The sequence below is a fragment of the Periophthalmus magnuspinnatus genome, chromosome 11 (assembly GCF_009829125.3).
Source record: "Periophthalmus magnuspinnatus isolate fPerMag1 chromosome 11, fPerMag1.2.pri, whole genome shotgun sequence".
Taxonomy (NCBI): domain Eukaryota; kingdom Metazoa; phylum Chordata; class Actinopteri; order Gobiiformes; family Gobiidae; genus Periophthalmus; species Periophthalmus magnuspinnatus.
Window position 1 is genome coordinate 30015608 of NC_047136.2, and position 24915 is coordinate 30040522.

General features: G+C 43.8%; 1 protein-coding gene across 1 annotated transcript in view; it reads right to left on the reverse strand.

Moving 5' to 3' along the window:
* Positions 1-13588: 13588 nt before the first annotated feature.
* atf6b (activating transcription factor 6 beta) overlaps positions 13589-24915 on the reverse strand; it is a 31629-nt gene continuing 20302 nt past the window's right edge. The window contains exons 12-17 of the mRNA XM_033975562.2: positions 24673-24780; positions 21100-21199; positions 19896-19963; positions 19549-19648; positions 17130-17214; positions 13589-14475 (exon numbers count right to left, since the gene is read on the reverse strand). Coding sequence (XP_033831453.1) covers positions 14171-14475; positions 17130-17214; positions 19549-19648; positions 19896-19963; positions 21100-21199; positions 24673-24780 — 766 coding nt within the window. The 3' untranslated portion in view covers positions 13589-14170. The remainder of the gene's footprint in view (positions 14476-17129; positions 17215-19548; positions 19649-19895; positions 19964-21099; positions 21200-24672; positions 24781-24915) is intronic.

Here is a 24915-nt window from a genome sequence, read left to right on the forward strand (position 1 = left end):
CATCTGGACCGGCAGCTTGCCTTTCCTCAGCTGCTGCAGGAAGAGCATCCTCTGCTGGGCTTTCTTAATGAGGGAGCTGATGGTCGGCTCCCACTTGAGATCCTGGGTGATGCAGGTGCCCACAGAGTCCACAGTGATGATGGGGAAGTCAGTCAAGGTGAGGGGAGGCAGGGGGGCTGCGACTTTCCTGAAGTCCACAATCATCTCCACTGTCTTCTGGGTGTTAAGCTCCAGGTTGTTGCTGCTGCACCAGGACACCAGCTGGTCCACCTCCCTCCTGTAGGCAGACTCATCGTAGTCCAAGATGAGTCCGATGAGGGTGCTGTCATCTGCAAACTTAACCAGTTTGACAGAGTCGTGGCTGGAGGTGCAGCGGCTGGTGTGCAGTGAGAAGAGCAGGGGAGAAAGTACACAGCCCTGTGGAGATCCTGTGGTGATAGTCGGAGTGTCCGAAACATTATTCCCCAGCCGCTTGTGCTTCCCCGTCAGGAAGTCAGTGATTCACCTGCAGGTGGAGTCAGGCATTTTTAGCTGAGCAAGCTCTGGGGCAGAGCAGGGAGGATGGTGTTGAAGGCAGAGCTGAAGTCCACAAACCGGATCCTGGTGTAGGTTCCCAGAGTGTCCAAATGCTGGAGGATAAAGTTAAGGGCCAAGTTAATGGCGTCATCTACAAACCGATTGGCTCTGTAGGCGAACTGCAGAGGGAGCAGAGCTGCATAATAGGAATTCTGACCACAAGAATCATAGCAACCAAAGAACAAATCAAGAGCAAGACACAGAGGCAGGTACTTAGAAACACTGCCCATCAAACCTGTTGCTAACACTAGCAGGAATCGACCTCGAGGAAAGAATTGGTCTGTTAGCTATGTCTATGACAAGATGTCCGCCATCTATGGACAAACAAGAGACACAAAGGCATTCATGAATTAGTCTTTAATGTGGTTTCTTAATGGTTGGAACAGGATCTCATGTTTTTTAAAGAACCAAAGATTTTTGTTTTTTAATTTGTATGCAATTTTATACAATTTTAACCCTGAACCAACACAAGAATCAGCACAGAAACAGAGCAGGCAACACAAGTGAGAGCTTTGTTCACCAAAAAACATAGTATTGTAAAGAGTTTTTAAATTATTATTATTGTAGTGCAGTTTATTTAGATTGTGTAAAGACATTTGAGTCTTGGTCATTTCTGTCTGTGATTAAATTGAGGAAAGAATGAGTCTCACATTGGCGTCTGTCATATGAATAATTATAAAAAAAAGAGCCAGCCTTTTGAACGACTCTTTGAATGGATCCAAAAGATTCAGATCCCATAAAAGAGTCGAAAATCCCATGACTCATTAAAAGTCCAATGTTGCTGTTTCTTCAGTTTCCCAAGTTAACCCATGTTTTTGGTTGAGTTGTTCCTGTCTAGTTTTGGTTTAGTTCTGGTTCATTCCTGGTTTAGTCCTGGTTTAGTCCTGGTTTAGTCCTGGTTTAGTTCTGGTTTAATCCTGATTTGGTCCTGGTTTAATCCTGGTTAGGTACTGGTTTGGTCCTGATTTAGCCCTGGTTCAGTCCTGGTTCAGTACTGGTTCAGTTCTGGTTTAGTCCTGGATCAGTCCTGGTTTAGAACCGGTTCAGTCCCGGTTCAGTCCTAGTTCAGTCCTGGTTCGGTCCTGGTTCAGTCCTGATTCAGTCCTGTTTAGTCCTGGTTTAGTCCTGATTTAGTCCTGGTTCTGTCCTGGTTTAGTCCTGGTTTAGCACTGGTTCAGTCCTGGTTCAGTCCTGGTTTAGTCCTGATTCAGTCCTGGTTTATTCCTGATTCAGTCCTGGTTCAGTCCTGGTTTAGTCCTGGTTTAGTCCTGGGTATTCCTGGCTTATTCTTGGTTTAGTTCTGGTTTAGTCCTGGTTCCTTCCTGGTTTAGCCTTGGTTTAGTCCTGGTTCCTTCCTGGTTTGGTCCTGGTTTGGTCCTGGTTTGGTTCTGGTTTCTCCTTGGTTCAGTCCTGGTTCAGTCCTGATTCAGTCCTGGTTTAGTCCTGATTTAGTCCTGGTTCAGTCCTGGTTTAGCCATAGTTCAGTCCTGGTTTAGTCCTGGTTTAGTCCTGGTTTAGTCTTGGTTCAGTCCTGATTCAGTCCTGGTTCAGTCCTTGTTTAGTCATAGTTCAGTCCTGGTTTAGTCCTGGTTCAGTCCTGGTTTAGTTCTGGTTTAGTTCTGGTTTAGTCCTGGTTCAGTCTTTCATTCATAAACCTGTCTGAATCGTTTGAGGTTTTAAAGTTGAACTGTTCGTTTGGAGAATCCCTCATCTTTAATTTTAACAATCCCAGTGTTTACTGTTGCCGTGACAACCCCAAACCCCAGCATTTACTGTTGCCTTGACAACACAAGGACACCAACAAAAACGAAAATTTTTGTTACTTCACTAAGTTTAGGACAAAAGATTTGAACATGTGTTTCGTGCTCCTCACTTTCAGATATGACTCAGTTTGGCTCCATGAAAATACTTCTTTGCCAGGAATGTTGTGCAATGTGGCATTAAACATCTATGTCTATGGAGATAAGCACATGATGCCACTTAACCAAGTTACAGGTCATATATATATACTGTATATATATCTGACTGTACTGTATATATATGTATATGTATATATATATTAATATAATATATATATATATATATAATATATATATATATATATATATATATATATATATATATATAATATATATATATATATATATAATATATATATATATATATATATATATATATATATATATATATATATATATATATATATATATATGTATGTATTTATTTATTTATTTATGAAGACATCAATTTTGAATAATGTCCCCTCTTTAAATCATTTTTGTCTATCCAGATGGGACAGTGACATAAATAGGGCTCAGTGGGAGACAGTTTTGTATTATTTCTATAAAAACACAAACTTTGAAGACATATCAGATGTGCTATAGCTCCTCCAGAGGAGTGTCCTGCCCAATGAAACAACAATAGCACTTAGTATGCAGTCACCTCATCAAAAACATACCTGGAGTTGTGTTTTTGTTTCATTTACACATGTTTGAGTAACCCAGATTAATATTAAAATATTAATCTGTCCACAGCTACAAAGCTCAAAATGCTCTGTTCGACCTTGTGATGTCATGAAGCTAACAGTTACTTTTTACTTTTTATTCAGTAGAGGGGAGGGATGAGGTACAATTCCAGGGCTGAAATCATCCAAATGATTCTAGTGAAGGTGTATGGAGTTTAAAAACACAGTGAAGCACTTCCTATATTAACACATGACATCACAAGGTGGAACAGAGTGTTTTTCATATGAGAGAAAGAACAAAACATTCATTCAGTTCATGTAGTGTTCATGTAGTGTTCATGTAGTGTTCATGCAGTTCATGAAGGAAAGAGTCTTGCTCATGGGCACAGTGGCAGTGTCCTGGAGGCAGTGGGTGTGAGCAGATGTGTAGTTCAGACCTGAATGTGGCGTTTTGTTTTGTGGAGCTGATCCCAGAGTTTGAGGTCAGAGGCTGTGTGAAACAGCAGAGTGTGAAACTGCAGAGTGTGAAACTGGGGCTGTGGGATTGTAACAATTTAACACGTGCACACACACACACACGTCCAGTTTCCATGCTTCTTGGGGACACTGGCTTCCAGTCACTTCCAGGGGACTAAGCCTAACCTTAACCATAATCACAACTTGACTAACCTAAACCCTAACCTTCTGACTGTATATATAAATGGACATACCTAACGAGCTAGTTGCCGCATTCCATTTAAGAAATAATCATGGGGGCTGTTTGGCTCCATTGATTTTAGCAAAAATTCACTTTCTAATGAAAAACTGTGGCCCCTCTCTCTATAACTGCTGCCGTCAGGCTTGTCATTCTGACCTTAAAGTGTCTGTATTAACCCTGTCTACATGATTCTGTTTTTTTTATTTCTCCGTTTTGTCCATAAATCAAGATATGAACATTAATAACAGACCAATCAGGTGCCCTCATTCCCTGACGTCAGTCCTGCTCACATTATCAACAGGTTTGACTGACAGTGTTGCTAAGCGCCCACTACCTGCTAAACCAGCAGTGCAGGTGGGAATGGGCGTTATCTTCAACAGCCTCGCTCCTGATTGGCTCTTTGGTTGATACTCGTGCTTGGAATTCCAAATATGGAACTCGTCTCTAAATCACCCACTCTGCTCTAGCCTCAATAAGCTTCATTTGGCCGGAGTTGAATAATGTGAGTGATGTCACACTTCCAGGGCTGAAATCATCCAATCCGAGGCCATGGTTCTCAACCGGAAAAAGGTGGTTTGCTCTCTCCGGGTGGGTGGTGAATCTCTGCCCCAAGTGGAGGAGTTCAAGTACCTCGGGGTCTTGTTCACGAGTGAGGGAAGGATGGAGCGGGAGATTGACAGGCGGATCGGTGCAGCGTCTGCAGTGATGCGGTCGCTGTATCGGTCCGTTGTGGTAAAGAAGGAGCTGAGCCGGAAGGCGAAGCTCTCGATTTACCGGTCAATCTACGTTCCTCCCCTCACCTATGGTCATGAGCTCTGGGTAATGACCGAAAGGACAAGATCGCGGATACAAGCATCTGAAATGGGCAGAGTGGCCGGGCGCACCCTTAGGGACAGGGTGAGGAGCTCTGTCACACGGGAGGAGCTCAGAGTAGAGCCGCTGCTCCTACACGTTGAGAGGAACCAGCTGAGGTGGCTCGGGCATCTGCTCAGGATGCCTCCTGGACGCCTCCCTAGGGAGGTGTTCTGGGCATGTCCCACCGGGAGGAGGCCCCGGGGAAGACCCAGGACATGCTGGAGGGACTATGTCTCTCGGCTGGCCTGGGAACGCCTTGGGGTCCCACCGGAGGAGCTGGAGGACGTGTCCGGGGTGAGGGAAGTCTGGGAGCCCCTGCTTAGACTGCTGACCCCGCGACCCGGCCCCGGATAAGCGGAACAAAATGGATGGATGGATGTCACACTTCTGCAGTCCATTCCCCCCCCCCCCCCCCCCCCCCCCCCCCCCCCCCCCCCCCCCCCCCCCCCCCCCCATTAAGGTTTTCCATGATATGTATGCGATTATACAGATTTAAGTCCCCACAGTGTAATTAATACCTGTACATATGCACACATGATGAGAACCATATGGAAACAATGGCCACACTGTTATTTTTCTGGCATTGTTTAACAGGAGAGAAATGACTAAAAAGTGCTTGGGGTACAGTTCAAACTCAGGTATGGCAGTAATACACTTATTTCTGAGCACATAAAAAACAACCCTATGCCAGCCAGCAGGGGGTGCATAGACGTAGTGTGGACTGGATCAGTTTAAATTAGGTTAAAACCATATAGCTGTTAGCTTCAAATGTGAGACTGATCTTAGAACAGAAGATTTGCACATTGACACTTGAACACATCCTATTTGTGTTTTCACCTGTGCTAATAAAGTTTGTGTTCACCAGGTCTGGTCTAAGCTCTGGATTTGGTCTGGACTCCGACTTAGTCTTGGATCTCCTGGTCCTGGTCTGGTCCTGGGTGTGAGTCACACTCTTGGTCTCTGTCCACATGCACACTTGAATTGTGGAATTTTTGGTTTGAACCAGGTTTAGATCTGGTTTTTGATTTGGATTTCTTGGCTGTCCATCCACAGTTGAACATGAACTGTTCTTGAGGTCTTGGTTTGGACCTGGTTTAGACCTGGTTTGGGTCTGCTTTAGATCTGGTTTAGATCTAGTTTAGACCTGGTTTACACCTGGTTTGGAACTGGTTTAGATCTTATTTAGACCTGGTCTCAGTCTGGTTTTCAGTCTGGTCTTGGTTCACAGTAGCACACATGACTTAGGTTCATAAAGCTGAAACATGTGTTCATTAAACACATGTGTGACAGACCACACGCATACACACACACACACACACACACACACACACACACACACACACCCCACACACACACACACACACACTGTTTACAGTGGTCTGACAGTGGCAGAGTAGTTAAGTAGTTGGTTAGCCCTCCTCTCAGTGAAAGAAGAGAGTAGGGTTTGCATGTTCTCCCTGTGTTTGGGTGGGTTTTTCCTTCTTAACCTTATGGAAGACATACGCATGTGTGCAGTATTTGACTTTTAGCCAAAAGACAGGCTCAAATAAAAGCATGTTTCATTTTTGTTAATTGCACTGAAAAGCCTGCATCCTTACTGTGAGGGCTTGCATCTCCACAAATCTGACTCTTATTTGGGCTGGGGGGTGGGGGGGGCTCCTCCTTCTTATTTCCATGGAAATGTTGTTCTTTTGATTATAATACTACACAGTGTGGCATAAAATGTAATGTCATAAACACTCACACATGTTTGAGTAATCCTTTATTACTAGTCTGTTTACATCTTTAAAGCTCAAAATGCTCTGTTCCACCTTGTGATGTCATGAAGTGGTAGTTTTCAAGTTAGCAGCTCCTTTTACCTTTAGTTCAGTAGAGATGGGCAATTCCAGGACTGAAATTATCCAAATGACTCTAGTGAAGGTGTTTGGAGTTTAAAACACTTCCTGATGACATCACAAGGTGGAACAGAATGTTTTCCATTTGGGAGAAAAACTCCTAATGCCAAAATATTGTATTTTCCTGAAAATATGGTATGCAGGGTTTGTGTGTTAAACATGTGGAAATGAAACAAAACACAATTCCAGGTCTGTGTTTGATGAGGAAACAACTTTATAACTTATATCAGAAAACAGCATAATATGGACCCTTAAAAGATTGGTGCCTTCTGCAGTGAAAATAAACCACATCAGAAAAAAAGTAATGGAAAATGAACTTTAAAAAGGTTGAAATTTGCAGTAAGCCTGATGTGTGCCTGGTCTGTCCCGGCTGCTGATGAGGTGCTATGTCTGGGACGTTTGTTTTGTCGCTGGGGCCTGGACAAACTGGATTCTGGTTTGTCCATCTCTGAATCTGGAGGAACATCAAGACTGAAGTCCTATCTGCCCTCAGAGACGAAGACAAATACTGGGAACACTAAAAAATATTTGGAAAACACAAATCCTGCTCTTTGGCCCTGTCTCGCAATCATAAAGACACAGAACCTCTGAGAGTCAAACCGGGAACCATCTTGTCTGCGAGTACATGTTTGATCTACAAAAACAAATCATTTAGCAGAATTTCACTGCTTTTCTGTCTCTGGTACAGATGTAAATGTGAGTTCTGCTTGGACCTAGTTTAGTCCTGGTTTAGAACGGTCTTGGTTCCTGGTCCAGTCATTGTCCCGACCCCTGCATTAACGTAGTTTATTTCCAATTTGGTTTTATTTAGGTTTATTTAACAGTTTTACATAGAAAAAATCAAGACAAAACAAGACTATAACATCAAACAGGTTCAATAGTCCTTAGTTTAATCTTGATCTAGTCTAGATTGAATTTGTTTAAGTTCTTAGTCCTGATTTAGTCCTGGTTTCAGTCCTGGTTAATCTTGTGTATTGCCATTATTGCATTACATTAAAGGGCCGTATTACACTATTTTCAGATCTATGATGTAGTTTCCTCATAAAAAACATAGCTGGAGTTGTGTTTTGTTTCATTCACACATGTTTAACACAAACCCTACATATTTAGGCTGAGTTCTCTCTGTGCTACCACATGACATCCACCTTATGATGACATGTGATAGTACAGGTGCTCCACTGTGTTTTTAGACTCACTAGCATAATTTGGATAATTTCAGCTGTGGACTTGCCAGTCTCTACTGAACTAAACGGTAGATGTTAACTTCACCGCTTAGGAGGAGATGGAGGGAAGGTGGACGCCTCAAATGCAAGACCACACAGGATCACTCAAACATGCAGGAATCAGTCTAAATACAACTATGAGATCATGAGTGAACAGTGGCTGTAGTTATATGTATCATTTTGTTATAATTATTAAATTTTAAATCACAATATTGTTTGAAAAACACTTAATAAAAGAAACAACTCCACCGACTTCCATGTTAGAAAGTCGGTGGTGAGTTCTACATCATCGAAGAAAACAAAAACTGGAGAACAAAGTGTGTAGGTCACATTGGGTGTGTACAGTGGAGGTGAAAATGGGGGCAGATCGGCAAAATAAGAAAATAGAAATTGCTCAAACATGCACAAATCACTCCAATACAACTTCAAGTGTGTGAATAGTGAAGGGAAACAACTATGACATACTTAAAAGCTCTGGAAAGTCCAGTTTGCAGAACTGGTCTACTTTAAAATCACCTGAAAGATTCCACAAATCAGATCATACGGCATTCGGTGTGCATGTAACCTCTAACCTTGCACAGCAAGATGGATTCTCATAATATCTGTGAGTTCACAAACTCACAAAAATCCATCTTGAGAGACTGCTGCTGTAAGGGTGAACCAATCACAGAGCAGCAATGAGGTTTATGCGAAAGCCAAAGGCCAAGCGCCCAAACAAACTGAAACAAACAAATTTTAGCATAAATGTGGACTGTTCTGTTTGTAAAACTGTGCAGAAAAGGTCAGAGCTTTGTGTGTTTGTGCGTTTGTGGAACATGGAACACATCTGAGCTTTTCTCTCAACTGGATGCAACAAAAGTTTGATTTTTTCATCTTGTTCAGCTGTCGTGGCACTTAGACCACTCAGATTCAAATAATCATCATGATGTTATGTATTTTCCATTCTCATTCAGCGAGAGCCATCAAAGATTGATAAATGTGTAGAATTCCCTTCAGAGTGCTACACATATGAATCAGGTGTGAGCCAGGTTATATAACCACAGCCACTGTGAGCACAGTTTGGATAAGTTGATTTTGCTGAACGTCTCCTTTAAGAAATCCTTTGAACTTTCTGTGCCCACATTTGATATAGGGTCATTCAAAATATGGATCCCTGACTACCCAGTATGTTGAATTAGCCTGCACTGCTGGATTCAATGGCCATATTTAATAGATTTCAGTAGATCAGATTGTGCTGCTGCGTCCCACCTTTCCTCCGCCAAAGCAGCAGATTGTGGTGCACTCTCTCTCACCTCGGCATCTCCAACCCTTGTATTTTAACTCTTCATTCCTCTGCCATCTGGCCCAGCTAAAGCGTGACCCGTAAATGCCACAAAAATGGGCGAAAGAGGACGAGAGGAGGAGGACAGAGGAGAGGACGGCATCATCTAGGTCAGCTAAAGTGTGGCCTGTAAACGCTACAAAACTGAGACAGAGGAGAAGAGGAGCGACGTGAAAGCGAGGGAGGAAGAGAGAGAGAAGAGGAGGAGAGAAAAGGAGAAGGCAGAATGAGGAGTGAGAAAGGAGAAAGATCAGAGGAGGAAGATGGGGAGAGATAGAGATGAGAGAGGAAAGGACAAAGACAGAAAAGTAGAGAGGAGACAAGGAGAAAGAAAGAGAGGAGATGGGGGGGCAGAGAAGAAAGAGATGACAGTAAGAGAAGAGGGGGGGAAAGAGATGAGGAGAGGAAGGTCGATGAAAAGGAGGAGAAGGCAGAAGGAAGAGTGGGAGAGCGAACGGGGGAGGAAATGTGACTCTGCCTAAAATCATTGTACCAAAGAGTGCAGATATTGAGCTGTTTCACAGGACCTGGAACTGACAATAAACTTTGTACCATTTGAAGTGCTATGGTCTTCTACACAGTGAAGGGTTTGGCAGGATATTACACCTGATGCCCTTCTGTCACAATGCGAAGGTAGAGAGAGGGGGAGAAGTGCTTTGCCCTAGAGCACAATCATCACCATCGCAAAATAATCATCACCATCTGCAAAATCTAGGAATCAAAGAGAGGGTATTACACTGCTGTGGGGTATTAAAGAAGGGGTATTACACTGCTGTCGGGTATTAAAGAGGGGGTATTACACTGCTGTTGGGTATTAAAGAGGGGGTATTACACTGCTGTGGGGTATTAAAGAGGGGGTATTACACTGTGGTGGGGTATTACACTGCTGTGGGGTATTAAAGAGGAGGTATTACACTGCTGTGGGGTATTAAAGAGGGAGTATTACACTGCAAATGCATAACATATTTAGATTACCATGTTTCCTTTTATTGTTTTGAAAATGCTGTATTCACCCAAAACGACATATTAACATGTTTTCATAAGTTTTCACTTTCCTTTTTGACGCTGAGTCTCCCCTCCCTTAGCTCCCTGCACTAAGTCACTCCACCCTCAAAGCACTATCACAACACAATTAGCTTATACCCCACTAATGAAACAACTGCACATTGCATCAGGTTTGTGAAGTTGTAGTGTATTGTTTGTGTGTTGTATGTGTATATTTATAGAAAATTGCCATGCAGGAGAATGGAAGATGTAAGCTTGTGGGCGGAGCCTTGTACAGGTTTCTACTGCTTGTACTGCTCATAGTAAGGCTTCAAATAGGGCCTGGGAAAGATCACTAGATTACTTAATCTAAAATCTCTTCAGACATATTTTTGATGAGGGATCAATGTTATAACATGATTGTCTGACCGGCCAGTTCCCCCTACATCCTGTTTGAATCTAGAAGAGTCTGAAATCGGACCATAGAGTGTGACAGTCCTTCAGCCTCTTTTTGCATTACGTGTCTCTCAAATCCAGAACACATCTCCTCTCCAAAAGTCTATAATTCAAAGCAAAAACTATCACTACTTTTACCTGAGGTCAAGAAAAGTTTGTTGCTTATGTTGATTCTGAAGAAATTTGCCCATTTTTGGTCCTGTGTTACTTTTCCTCCTTTTTTTAATGTTTAATGTTTGTTTTTACCCGAAACCGTTCACGCGTCTCTCTGGTTGGTTAATCTGCCTGTCAGTCACACCCTCTGGAATTGGGGAGACAGAAAGCGCTTCCCATACCCACTCATCTTTGTAAAATTTTGTCAGAGCGTGTAGTTCTGGCTGGACAGGTAAAGAACATAATAGAAAGCTCCAAAAAGTTTCACTTCGCATAATACCTCTTGAAAACTGTCAGCCATTCTGATCAGTGTTTTAATTCTGTTCCTTGTGAAAAAATACTATGAAACATTATTCTGACACATTTTTTTATTTACACAAGTTTATAAAAGTGAAAAAAGAGAAGTGCAAATGGAACAAATACACAAATCAAAACTTGAATTTTTTTTATACAAATCATAAAATCAAAGGTTTGTCATGACATCAGAAATCAGTGGTTCTCAATATGTGGTGCGCAGTCCCCTAGTCTTCTGTAGATGTATTTAGTATTGTTTTTAAGAGTGTTTTTTTGTGGAGTCCACATTTGGGTCTCATACTGGTTTAGACCTGGTTTTCACCTCTCAGTTTAGTCAGATTTTACTCCAGACTACGTTTTTGTCTAGTTCAGGTGGTACTAGGTGTCAAAGTAATTCATGCAGACAGGCGCAGTAATTACAGAGATATTAACCATAAACCAGGTCCATGAATCTGCAATCTGACACTTAGACAGCAAATTCCACCTATGAATTCTGAACTGTTCTCCGGTTCTGTTTAAAGGTTCTCTATTACACAAAACTTATTTCAAGTGGAGGAGTTCAAGTATCTCGGGGTCTTGTTTACGAGTGAGGGAAGGATGGAGTGTGAGATTGATAGACAGATCGATGCAGCGTCTGCAGTGATGCGGTAGCTGTATTGGTCTGTTGTGGTAAAGAAGGAGCCGAGTCGAAAGGCAAAGGTCTCGATTTACCGGTCAATCTACGTACCTACCCTCATCTGTGGTCAAGAGCTTTGGGTAATGACTGAAAGGACAAGATTGCGGATACAAACGGTGGAAATGAGTTTCCTGCGCAGGGTGGCTGCGTGTTGAGCTCAGTCACACCGGAGGAGCTTGGAGTAGAGCCACTACTCCTCCACATCGAGAGGAGAGAGCTGAGGTGGCTCGGGCATCTGCTCAGGATGTTTCATGGGGGAAGACCCAGGACAGTTGGAGAGACTGTCTCTCGGCTGGCCTGGGAATGCCTTGGGGTCCCAGCAGAGGAGCTGGAGAACGTGTCTGGGGGGTGAGGGAAGTCTTGGAGTCACTGCTTAGACTGCTGCCCCCATGACCCGGCTCCGGACAAGCCAAAGAAAATGGATGGAAGGATATTACACAAAATTGACTCTTGTGAGCTTTAAATCATGTTACAATGTTACCTCTTCCAACTATCTTTTGTTTCATTCAGTTTGAGTAGTCTTTTATTATTAATCGGTCTACATCTTCAATGCTCAAAATGCTGTTCCACCCTGTGAAGTCATGAAGTGGTAGTTTTCACGTTAACAGCTCCTTTTACCTTTAGTTCAATTCAAACATTGGCAATTCCAGAGCAATTCCAGAGCTAATGAGTTCCAGTCTTGTGTAGGAGTATAAAAACACAGTGGAACACCTCCTGTATTACCACATGACATCACAAGGTGGAACAGAGTGTTTTCTGTTTGGGATGAGAACTAAAATATGCAGGGTTTGTGTGTTAACCATGTGTGAATGAAACAAAACAAAACTCCAGGTATGTTTGTGACAAGGAAACAACATTATAACACAGATCAGATTAAACTACAGGCATTCTACAATGTTGTGATTTAAGATGAATGCAACCTTTGGGACTAGAAATTAACACAGGACAAATATTTTTAAGGTACACATGTTGCATAGAGATGGTAGCTTTAAGTGGTCCATCTCCACTTAAAGTTGACTGGCCCTTTAAGAACAACATCACAACAGAGTGGCCTTCAGAATAAGAGTCTACGGTGTCCAGACAAAACCTTCAAAATAATAGCTGTAACGATGGACATAATTCATATTTTGACAAGGCAGTAACTTAAACACAAACAGGAAAACATAATAGTATTTCTGTACAGCGTCTCTAATTTGCAATTACAATATATTTAGTATTATTCCTTTAATTTTCTGTCCAAAGAAATAAAAAGTCACAATTTTATTATGTACATGTGAAAATTTACAGATGTTAAATAATTATCTTCTACAAAACCAGAAAAGAAATGGGAAAGGTGATGTAGATGATGCAAAAGGAGGGTCAGAGGATGCAGGGGAGAGGGTCCGAGGATGCAGAGGAGAGGGTCAGAGGATGCAGAGGAGAGGGTCAGAGGATGCAGAGGGAAGGGTCAGATGGGTCAGAGGATGCAGAGGGGAGGGTCAGAGGATGCAGAGGGGAGGGTCAGAGGATGCAGAGGGGAGGGTCAGAGGATGCAGAGGGGAGGGTCAGATGGAGCGGAGGATGCAGAGGAGACGGTCAGATGGAGCAGAGGATGCAGAGAAGAGGATCAGATGGAGCAGAGGAGTGGGTCAGATGGAGCGGAGGAGTGGGTCAGATGGAGCAGAGGATGCAGAGGAGAGGATCAGATGAGCAGAGGAGAGGATCAGATAGAGGCGAGGATGCAGAGGAGAGGTTCAGAGGATGCAGAGGAGAGGATCAGATGGAGGAGAGGATGCAGAGGAGAGGATCAGATGGAGGAGAGGATGCAGAGGAGAGGATCAGATGGAGCAGAGGAGAAGATCAGATGGAGCAGAGGATGCAGAGGAGAGGGTCAGACAGAGCAGAAGATTCACAGCTCTGCTTGGATTGGTCAAGACTGTCCCCAGTTCATTTTTAACTTAAAAATATTTACAACATTTCAGAAAATAACCGTTTTTAATGAACTTGTCTCTAAATTATTATTGTTTGTTTAAATGATACAGAAGAAACCACTGGCACTTACAAATATATTAGAAACATTAAAACTGTATTTGCATAAAGGCAAGCACTCAGGACAAAGGAAGAGACGTGTTCTGACTAAAGTCCCTAAAATAAAATGATTCAGTCATTTGAAGTGTACAGCTTTGTTTTGCAGTTACTGCCAAAAGAGGTCAGAAAAATGGTCAATAGTATATAGTCTTCTGTATTGTACACATTTAGGCAGTGGAATGATGTCTCTCTCTCACATGGAGCAGAGGCAGGATTCTGTCTCATTCTCTGGTATTTTCATCAGAAATCTCCAAAAGCCTAATCCACAAATGTTTTCCCTGATCATTTCTATCAGTGACAAGGTCCATTCTCCTGCTGTATTCGTCCAACCACAACATCTGCAGATTAACTAGAGACATGTGACTTGCCCTATCTCAGTCTAACACTACAGGGATACAGGAGGATGGGAGGGCATCTGACACATAGGGATACAGGGGGATGGGAGGGCATCTGACACACAGGGATATAGAAAGCTGGCAGGCAAACCTTAAGCACACCCATCTGATCTCTTAGACCTCTGACTGGCCAATGAGGAACTCAACCGGGCGGCGACGCTGAAGCGGAGCCCTGTGATTGGTGGAGGAGGCTGCAGTGGCAGGGGCCGGGTGCTGATGATGGTGGTGTGAGGTGTGGTTGCCATGGTGATGGTGCTGGTGCTGCGCGTTGCCGTGGTGATGTGGTGATCGGGGAGGGGGTGGTTCTCGGAGAGAGGGAGGCACCGCAGAGGACTTTATGGGGACGATTCGAGTATCCATGACCTCACAGTCCACCTGCATCATCATCTCATAGCCCTGTGATGAGTTGTACAGGCTCTCTGCACACAAAGAGGATCTTTAAACATGACTGAGTTTAAAAAGAAGCACTACGGAACTTATCAGGAAGACAGAACCTTCAACACTCCATGGAGATGTTATCGTAGTAGTGGGTGGTAAACACAAAAATATATCTGAATAGTATCCCGATGATGATACGCAGATGACTAAATCATGGAGAGGATTTACACACCCTAATGTCCCAATGTGGGCAGCTTGAAACACTGATCTCACTGTCCACCTGCAAGCCCAAGTCTCTTCATATAACGAGGTCCTCGAGACAGTCAAAGCAACTCACTACTACACCATCATCAGCAGCAGTCAACAGAACAACCCTTGGTTACTTTTCTACACCATTTACAAACAAACAAATTCAACAACTATGTAACACCACAATAAGACTTAGTCTATATATACAACTACCAGCTTGATCACTCTCCTTCACCTCCTATCCTCCCATCTGATGGTTCTCTCTTCACCCTCATACATCAGCCTCAACCTGGGTGTCCAAAACATCCACCTCCGTGCTCGATCCACTCTCCACAGCCTGCATTTCCACCCTCAGCACTTCCATCACTAATATCATTAGCACTTCTCTAACATTCCGTTCCGTCCCCTCTTCATTCAAGATGCCGTCACACCAATTCTGAAGAAGCTTTGGACACAGAAGAGCTTTCTAAACAGCCAATCTCCAACCTTCCTTCTTTTTTTTTTTAGAAAGATGATGAAAAAAGCTGTAGCTGATCAGCTGCAACATCATATGTCCAACCAGCTCTATGAGCCATTCCAATCAGGACTCAGACCCCATCATAGCACCGAAACGGCACTCATAAAGATAAACAAACGACCTGCACAGAGCCGCTGACTCGCCATACTCATCCTCCTAGACTTCTGCATTTGATAGTCATTGCACTCACCAGGAGAGGCGATTGAAACCAGTTCAGTGCCGTCAGTCTCCCACTCCAGCTTCTTCAATCAAACTTGTCCAACAGACAACAGAATTGAATGCTCAACTTCTTCTCTCATCCACCAGGATGTACCATAAGGTTCTGTGCTCAGTCCACTTCTGTTTATCATTTACACGCTCCCTCTCGGACAAAATCAAGAATTCAACTTCCACTCATACGGCGACGATACACAACTTTACATTCCCATCAAGCCCTCCACCTATCTCACCCCTCAGTCTCTCTCCAACTGCCTCACTAATCTTCAGACCTGGTTATCATCCAGCTTCCTCAAATTTAACATTATCACCAGACCACTGCTTCAGAAGGTTGGAGATCTGGTACTCCAATGACATCCACCCCTCCCAAACAGTCCATAAAGCTCACATCAAATCAGTGCCAAAACTTGCCTTTTACCACCTACGCATCATCTCGGGCCTCCATCCACATCTCCTGGACTCGGTTGCTCAAACAATTATCCACTCATTCATTACCTACCACCTGGACGACGGCAACAGAGTCCTGTCCTGGATCTCTCAAAATCTCTTGGTCAGTCTCCAATAAATCTAAAACTCTGCTGCCAGGGTTCTCACTCATAGAAGAGCCTGGCAACATATCACCCTCATTCTTCCCCACCTGCACTGGCTTCCCATAAAATACCAAATCCAGAACAAGACTCTCCTCCTCACCTACGAATCCCACCATGCACAGGGCCACAGTACCACCACAGACCTACAAAACCTACACACCCTCCAGGACAATCCGCTCCTCCTCCTCTTCTCAGTTCACTGTTCCTTACTCCAGGTTGTGAACAACTTCTATGTCCATGCCCTTACACTCCGGAACACACTGCCTCCACACATACAAATGGCTGGCCTTTAATCCCACCTAACCACTCCCGTGTGTGTGCATGCGTATGTATGTGTGCATATGTATGTGTGTGTTGTGTGTGTTGTGTGTGTTATTGTGAACGCTTTGGGTGTCTTGAAAAGGACTATATAAACAGAAGGAATTAATATTATTATTAGCAATCACAATATTATACATATTTCAATAGGCTGCCTACCTCTATGTTATTGCTCTTTCTGGAATGTTCCACAGTATGGCTTTAGACTAGTGAATCTCCATAGAGAGAAGTATTGCTAAAAAATACTTCTCTCTATGGAGAGAAGTATTTCTCTCTCCATAGAGACGTATTGCTAAAAAATACTTCTCTCTATGGAGAGAGAAATACTTCTCTCTCCATAGAGAGAAGTATTTTTTAGCAATAAAAATGCATTTCATTGAATAAATGCAAGTTATACATGATTAATGCCAAGTGAACGTGTGTACTGTGAAACATTCCAGGCAAAGCAATATTATCTTCATTAGACTTTTTTGGTAGTTTATCTTAATATTATTTTGCATATTTTTTTTATTGTAAACCACAACATGGATTGAAGACAATTTTAGAATGGATTTGCAGAAATGACTATCATTACTTCATAACAGCTCAAATTATTGGCATTACTGTAGGGCTGCTATTTTAGTAATGCACCAGATTTATACATTTTTTTATCTGTTATAGATTTTAATAACTAATTGGCCAAAATTAACCTGATAATTAGGTGTGACCCTATTAAGATGCAAAACCTCCCATGAGAGAGTAAAAGGCCTGGAGCTGCGATACACCCTGAGCCCACCAAGTGTCAGTAGAGTGTCACAGTACTGACCATTCACAGACATGGCGGGCATCACCAGGGACATTTTGGGCCGAGTGGTTTTGTTGTGGCTTATTGCCGGCAGCAACAGATGGTCCTAGAGAAAATATAATAATTACATCACATTTACACCTGAGCAAAAGTAAGCAAATCTATTTTTGTCAACTTTGTACAGTGCACTTTACAGTGCGCTTCAACTCATTATGTCATCTTATTGCAGGGTTTTGTTAAATCCAGAATTTTATATATATATTTTTTTATTTGATACTTTGCAGCTGATGTCATCAACATTCCGTGGGGGGGTGTGACGCTAAATGTAGACACTGCTCTGTCTGAAGCTCTCAAGTTTACTCAAGTTTAACTTTAATCTGAGCTTTGTTTTAACACAGTCTGACCAAAAAGAACTGACTTAGCTGGAACTACAACAGGTGAGCTAATTTGTGCTGTTAAAACATGTCCCTCTCAAATAACATTACCATCACAAGCTAGCTAGCATTAGCCAAAGTTAGTCATGTTCACCTTTTTTTTGTTGGAAAATCATAAACAGGACCATGAACATTTGGATTTAAACAACACATTTTCAGGAGCCTGTGATCAATAGATTTTGTATTTTTCTAGATTTTTCAGACGATCTTAAATCTTTCTGACAGTGCATTGCATCTTCATGGTAACTGCTGACATTCAACCATAGAGATACATGTAGAAATCCACAGAATCATGTCTATGAAAAGTAGAAATAAAGTAAATTTTAGACACTAGTCACTAATAGAAATGATCAAGTTCAACATTTGTGAATTTACATTTACAATATTTCATAGAAAAGTACAATGTAATCAACAGAGAAATTTGTCTCTGTCCCATGTGGGAGTATGACATCATCACAGTCTAGAGCAGTGGCTCTTAACCTTGTTGGAGGTACTGAACCCCACCAGTTTCATATGCACATTCACCGAACCCTTGATTATTGAAAAAAATATATATAATTTTTTTTTTTTTTTAATTCAAGACATATGTATGTTTTACTGGTGCACAAAATGAAGCGTGCATTAACATCACTGCGTTCAAAGAATAAAACCAATACAATGCGTGAACTCACAACAAATTACATACATACCTTTTTACAAAGACATGAGCTTTTTTAAAACTACCACACTGAAATTATTTAAATTTTTAACCTTATGTATTTCAATAATGAACTTATTGTATTTATGCTATTTATTATTTTTAACATTTTAATACACACCCATCACCTAATTTCCATCACGCTAGAATAATAATGAATATTTACTGCAAATCAGTGTGACTTCTGCTGTTGCCTTTGAGAGACCAGGTCAGAAATGCCTGGCTTCACCTTGGCAAGTGCCACTCTCATGTCATTTTCACAGCAAAGTCTGTTTCTTTTATTCGTTTTTATGTCATTTTATGTTTTTATGCCGTTCAAACGGCTCATTTAAGTTGGGCAGGTACTTCAATAGCCACATCAAAGGGTGCATTTCTTGAATTGGGCCAACGTCTGAAGACGCTCGCAGTCCGCTAATCATATGAGTCGGGTGCATGTCTTGACCTCGGCCGAACCCCTGAGACTGACTCACCGAACCCCTAGGGTTCGATCGAACCCAGGTTAAGAACCACTGGTCTAGAGTCTGAAAACCACAAATACAGTTGCAATACAAATGCTCCTCTGACTGAGGCACTGAAGCATTGTCCCTGTTATTTAGCTAACGAATTAGCTAAGAATTTTTATTTAGTTAACTGGGTTTCTACTGTTGACTTGATTTTCATGTTGTAGATGTCAGATGCAAACTAAATATTTAGTAAAGTTGTAGACTTTTATATTTATTATCATACTGTAGCAGCTCTTTCACATTTTAGATATGTTTTGGGCTTCTATAGAAGAAAATGTCATTACTCACCATTGATACTCATATAATGTTGTCACTCACTAATAAACTAAAGATTGTGATGTCATCTACATAACCCCTAGAGGTCATGTAAATGTAGAATCTGATAATGTCATAGGTCACCGTTTGTGGATCATAAGTTTGGATATTTCCTTCAAAAATGTTGAACCTCATCATTATGTGTTTGGGATTGGCTCCACAAACTTGTCACATTAATCTTAAATGGCTAATGGCTTAAAGTGCTTTGAACTGACAACAATCACATATTTGAGGTAGAATAATGGCACCACTTTCTGAAGCTATTGTTTATTATCTTTTGTTTATTGCAGAGAAGACTTTGAATTTTGTGCCAATTTTTATTTCATGTGGACAGATATTAACCATAAACCAGGCCCACAAATCTGCAATCTGACAGATCAGAACCGTCAGGTGGAATTTGCTGCGGTTAAATTAGAGGGATTTTAATGTTGTGATGTCAGGTGCACATAGCCTGGATGAGTGTGTTTATAAATGAGTGGTTGGTGTCATACTCGTCTGAATGAAACCACATAGAAAGTGTCTTCCCTGCGGTCAATGGCGTCCAGGAAGTCACTGTATGTCACCTCTGGACCAGACAGGACCTGTAGCTGACTGGAAATAAATAGCAAAATAAATTACATTGCTTTACATAAAATTACATATGGCATACTGCTCCTGGATGTCGGGAGACTGCATTTTCAAATTTAAATTCAATTCTCTTTTTCCTTTTCCCAATATTCAGAACTCAAATCTTTTTAACAATTGTAATTAATCAGTTTTTGAAGTGCATTTATTTAATTAAATCAATTGAATGACATCATCATGACACATCTCAGTGAATGTGAGAAAAACAGGTTACCTCTCGATGGAGCGGTGGGACTGGATGGGTAGGTATCTGGAGATGTTGGCCTTCCTCAGTTGAGCTTTCTAAAACAAAACACCAAAAAAAAGTAACTACAGTGGTCCCTCACTACTTCGTCATTCACCCTGCGCGGTTTTGCTGATTTTTCAAGTGCAATTCTACACGCATTTTACAGGGTATGAACGTGCATTGTGCTCTGCGTCCCGACCGGACTGTCAATCGATCTCCTCTGTGCCGCATCTTCTGCACAGCACAGAATGTGTGGGAGCCAAGTTTAATTCATATATAATAATGCTGCAAATTTACAGTGTTGATATTTTGTTATAAATGTGGTTTTATGCTTACATTAATAATTTCATATTGAAATATTGAATATTTGATTTTTAAACATAAGCTACATTTATTTTATTGCATCAATGTTGATGTTAAAATATCTTAGATCTGTTATTATTTAAGTCTTACATGAATATGTTACCGTCACTTTAAAAGTGATAGCGCGTACGAGGAAAAGAGCACACGCTTGGGAAACATGCTGAGTTGGGGCAGCGCATAAAGAATTGTATAAAGAATAGTATTGTTTATTTTTGAGAATGACTTTGATTACGTCTGTAAAAAAGGATTTTGCAAAGCTGTGAATTAAAATTTTGTAACTCTCATTTTACATCGGAGTCCAGTGGAAGTTATTTTCTCTTCAATAAAAACAAAACAAAAGTAACACCAATGGACAACATAAAACCAAGCCTCAACCCACACAGAATGTGTTCAGCCAAATTTACATAAATGTTCGATCGACACGACAGCGGAGCAGCGCCAGGACGAAGAGCCACGGTCAGAGGAACTGTGAAATACACTTGAGTTACTATTAATTAATTAAACAAGAGAGAAATGTGAGAAAATGTTAATGCCTGTCTGAGAAAAGTGTATATAGTGTGTGGTGAGGGATTTTACAGCCTTAAAGCATATATATATATATATATATAAATAAAAAATAAAGCGGACTACTTCACGGATTTCGCCTATTGTGGGTTATTTTTGGAACGTAACCCCCGCGAAAAACTAGGACCACTGCACATAAATTCCATAAATTCTGACAGCTATCAAGTAAATGTTTTTCATCTGCTGGTGATTTGTGCCATTTCTGAAGCAATTCCCTTAGAAGTTCATTTAAAATGTCTTAACTAAATTAAAGTAACTGGTGGACCTGAGCAATCTTGGCCTTCTTTACGATCTTCGGTTTGTCTCCAGACTTTTTCCTGTCAATTTGGTGCCGGTGAACCCAGCCCCTGAGCTCATCCGCCAGCCTGAAAAACACACATCAGATCAGCATATTTTAGGATGGCAGTTCACTCGCAGCTTCACCCACTGCCAACTGTTGTTGACTCATTGGGCAACACACTTCAGCCACTTAAAATGACTAGATTGCATTTTTTTTTAATGCAGAATAAAACCGAAGATTTTGGTGTTTGTGGAGGAAATTATGGTACTTCAAAAATTGCAGCCTTTGGTATTTGCATCCACTCAAATTATGATTGATTCAATTACGATTAACCATGCAATAGTGATTTTTCATTCATATTTTATACATCTTTGACATAATTTCTATCATGGGTCAACATAAATAAAAGTTAGGTCCATCCATCCATTTTCTTCCGCTTATCCGGGGCCGGGTCACGGTGGCAGCAGTCTAAGCAGGGACTCCCAAACTTCCCTCACCCCAGACACGTCCTCCAGCTCCTCCGGTGGGATCCCAAGGCGTTCCCAGGCCAGTCGAGAGACATAGTCCCTCCAGCGTGTCCTGGGTCTTCCCCGGGGCCTCCTCCCGGTGGGACATGTCCAGAACACCTCCCGAGATGCCCGAGCCACCTCAGCTGGCTCCTCTCAACGTGTAGGAGCAGCGGCTCTACTCCGAGCTCCTCCCGTGTGACTGAGCTCCTCACCCTATCCCTAAGGGTGCGCCCAGCCACTCTGCGGAGGAAACCCATTTCGGCCGCTTGTATCTGCGATCTTGTTCTTTCGGTCATTACCCAGAGCTCATGACCATAGGTGAGGGTAGGAACATAGATTGACCGGTAAATCGAGAGCTTTGCCTTTGGGCTCAGCTCCTTCTTTACCACAACAGACGATACAGCGACCGCATCACTGCAGATGCTGCACCGATCCGCCTGTCAATCTCACGCTCCATCCTTCCCTCACTCGTGAACAAGACCCAGAGATACTTGAACTCCTCCACTTGGGGCAGAGACTCACCACCCACCCGGAGAGGGCAAACCACCTTTTTCCGGTCGAGAACCATGGCCTCGGATTTAGAGGAGCTGATTCTCATCCCAGCCACTTCACATTCGGCTGCAAACTGCCCCAGTGCCTGCTGCAGGTCCTGGCTCGATAAAGCCATCAGGACAACATCATTCGCAAACAGCAGAGATGAAATCCTGTGGCTCCCGAACCAGACCCCCTCCGGCCCCTGGCTGCGCCTAGAAATTCTGTCCCCAAATATAATGAACAGAACCGGTGACAAAGGGCAGCCCTGGCGGATTCCAACATGCACCGGGAACAGGTCTGACTTACTGCCGGCAATGCGAACACAGCTCCTGCTCCGGTCATACAGGGACCGGACAGCCCTTAGCAAAGGGCCCCGGACCCCATACTCCCGGAGCACCCCCCCAAAGGACACCACGAGGGACACGGTCAAATGCCTTCTCCAAATCCACAAAACACATGTGGACTGGTTGGGCAAACTCCCATGAACCCTCGAGGACCCGATGGAGAGTATAAAGCTGGTCCAGTGTTCCACGACCGGGACGAAAACCACACTGCTCCTCCTGAATCCGAGGTTCGACTATCAGTCAGATTCTCCTCTCCAGTACCCCGGAGTAGACCTTACCGGGAAGGCTGAGGAGTGTGATTCCCCTGTAATTGGAACACACCCTCCGGTCCCCCTTCTTATACAGAGGAACCACCACTCCGGTCTATCACTCCAGTGGTACTGTCCCCGACCGCCACGCGATGTTGCAGAGACGTGTCAGCCAAGACAGTCCCACAACATCCAGAGACTTGAGGTACTCGGGACGGATCTCGTCCACCCCCGGAGCCTTGCCACCGAGGAGCTTGCTAACCACCTCGGTGACTTCAGCCAGGGTGATGGACGAGTCCGCCTCCGAGTCCCCAGTCTCTGCTTCCTCCTCGGAAGACATGACGGGGGGATTGAGGAGATCCTCAAAGTATTCCTTCCACCGCCCGACAACATCCCCAGTCGAGGTCAGCACCTCTCCACCCACACTGTAAACAGTGTTGGTGAAGCACTGCTTCTCCCTCCTGAGGCGTCTGACGGTTTGCCAGAATTTCTTTGAGGCCGTCCGATAGTCCTTCTCCATGGCCTCCCCAAACTCCACCCAACCCCGAGTTTTTGCCTCTGTGACCACACGAGCCGCGGCACGCTTGGCCCGCTGGTACTCATCGGCTGCCTCAGGAGTCCCACGAGCCAACAAGGCTCGATAGGACTCCTTCTTCAGCTTGACGGCATCTCTTACTTCCGGTGTCCACCACCGGGTTCGGGGATTGCCGCCGCGACAAGCACCGCAGACCTTACGACCACAGCTACGAGCGGCCGCATTGGCAATAGAGGTGGAGAACATGGCCCACTCGGAGTCCATGTCTCCAACCTCCCCCGGGATCAGGGAGAAGTTCTCCCGGAGGTGTGAGTTTAAGACCCCTCTGACAGAGGGCTCTGCCAGGCGTTCCCAACAGACCCTTACAATACGCTTGGGATTGCCAGGTCTGTCCGGCTTCCTCCTCTGCCAGCGGATCCAACTCACCACCAGGTGGTGATCGGTTGACAGCTCAGCCCCTCTCTTCACCCGAGTGTCCAAGACACGCGGTCGGAGGTCAGATGACACGACAACAAAGTCGATCATCGACCTCCGACCTAGAGTGTCCTGGTGCCACGTGCACCGATGGACACCCTTGTGCTCGAACATGGTGTTTGTTATGGACAAACTGTGATTAGCACAGAAGTCCAACAACAAAACACCACTTGGGTTCAATCACGCCCCTCCAGGTGTCACTGTCGTCACCCACATGGGCGTTGAAGTCCCCCAGGAGAACAACGAAGTCCCCGGTTGGTGCACTGTCTAGTACCCCTCCCAGGGACTCCAAGAAGGCCGGGTACTCCGCACTGCTGTTTGGCCCGTAGGCCGACACAACAGTGAGAGACCTGTCCCCAGACCCTCTCGTTCACCGGAGTGAACCCCACCACGAAGCGGCTGAGCTGTGGGGCAATGAGCAAGCCCACACCAGCTCGCCGCCTCTCCCCGCGGGCAACGCCAGAGAAATGGAGAGTCCAGCCCCTCTCAAGAAGTTGGGTTCCAGAGCCCAAACTGTGCGTGGAGGCGTAACGCTCAACCTCCCGCACAAGCTCCGGCTCCTTCCCGCCCAGCGAGGTGACATTCCATGTCCCCAGAGCCAGTCTCCATGTCCAGAGATCCGGTCGTCGAGGCCCCCGCCTTCGACTGCCGCCCAGATCTTCAAGCACCAGCCCCTTACGGATCCTCTTGCGGGTGGTGGGTCCATATGAGGACGGCCCCACGTCACTCCTTCGGGCTGAGCCTGGCCGGGCCCCGTGGGGAAAGGCCCGGCCACCAGGCGCTCGCTGTCGAGCACCCACACCAGGCCTGGCTCCAGGGTGGGGCCCCGGTAACGCCGGTCCGGGCGACGTAAAGGGCCTTGTTTTTGCACTAAAAAAAGTTAGGTGTAGGAGATTTGTAGAAGTTGTTCAAACCTGAGGGACTCAGAGCGGTTGAACTGGCGACAGTCTGAGGATGAGAAAAACCTGTCAATGTCCTGAAGAACCAGGTCTTTCATGTCGGTGAAAGCATCGCTCAGGTTCCTGAATGCACCATGAAAAAACAGCTTTAGATCAATGTGACAGTAGGGTAATGTTATCATAAAATTCGATTTCAATATTAAGGAATAGACTCAATATTTAATACAGATTCTGATACCACAATTTCTTTGTACAATG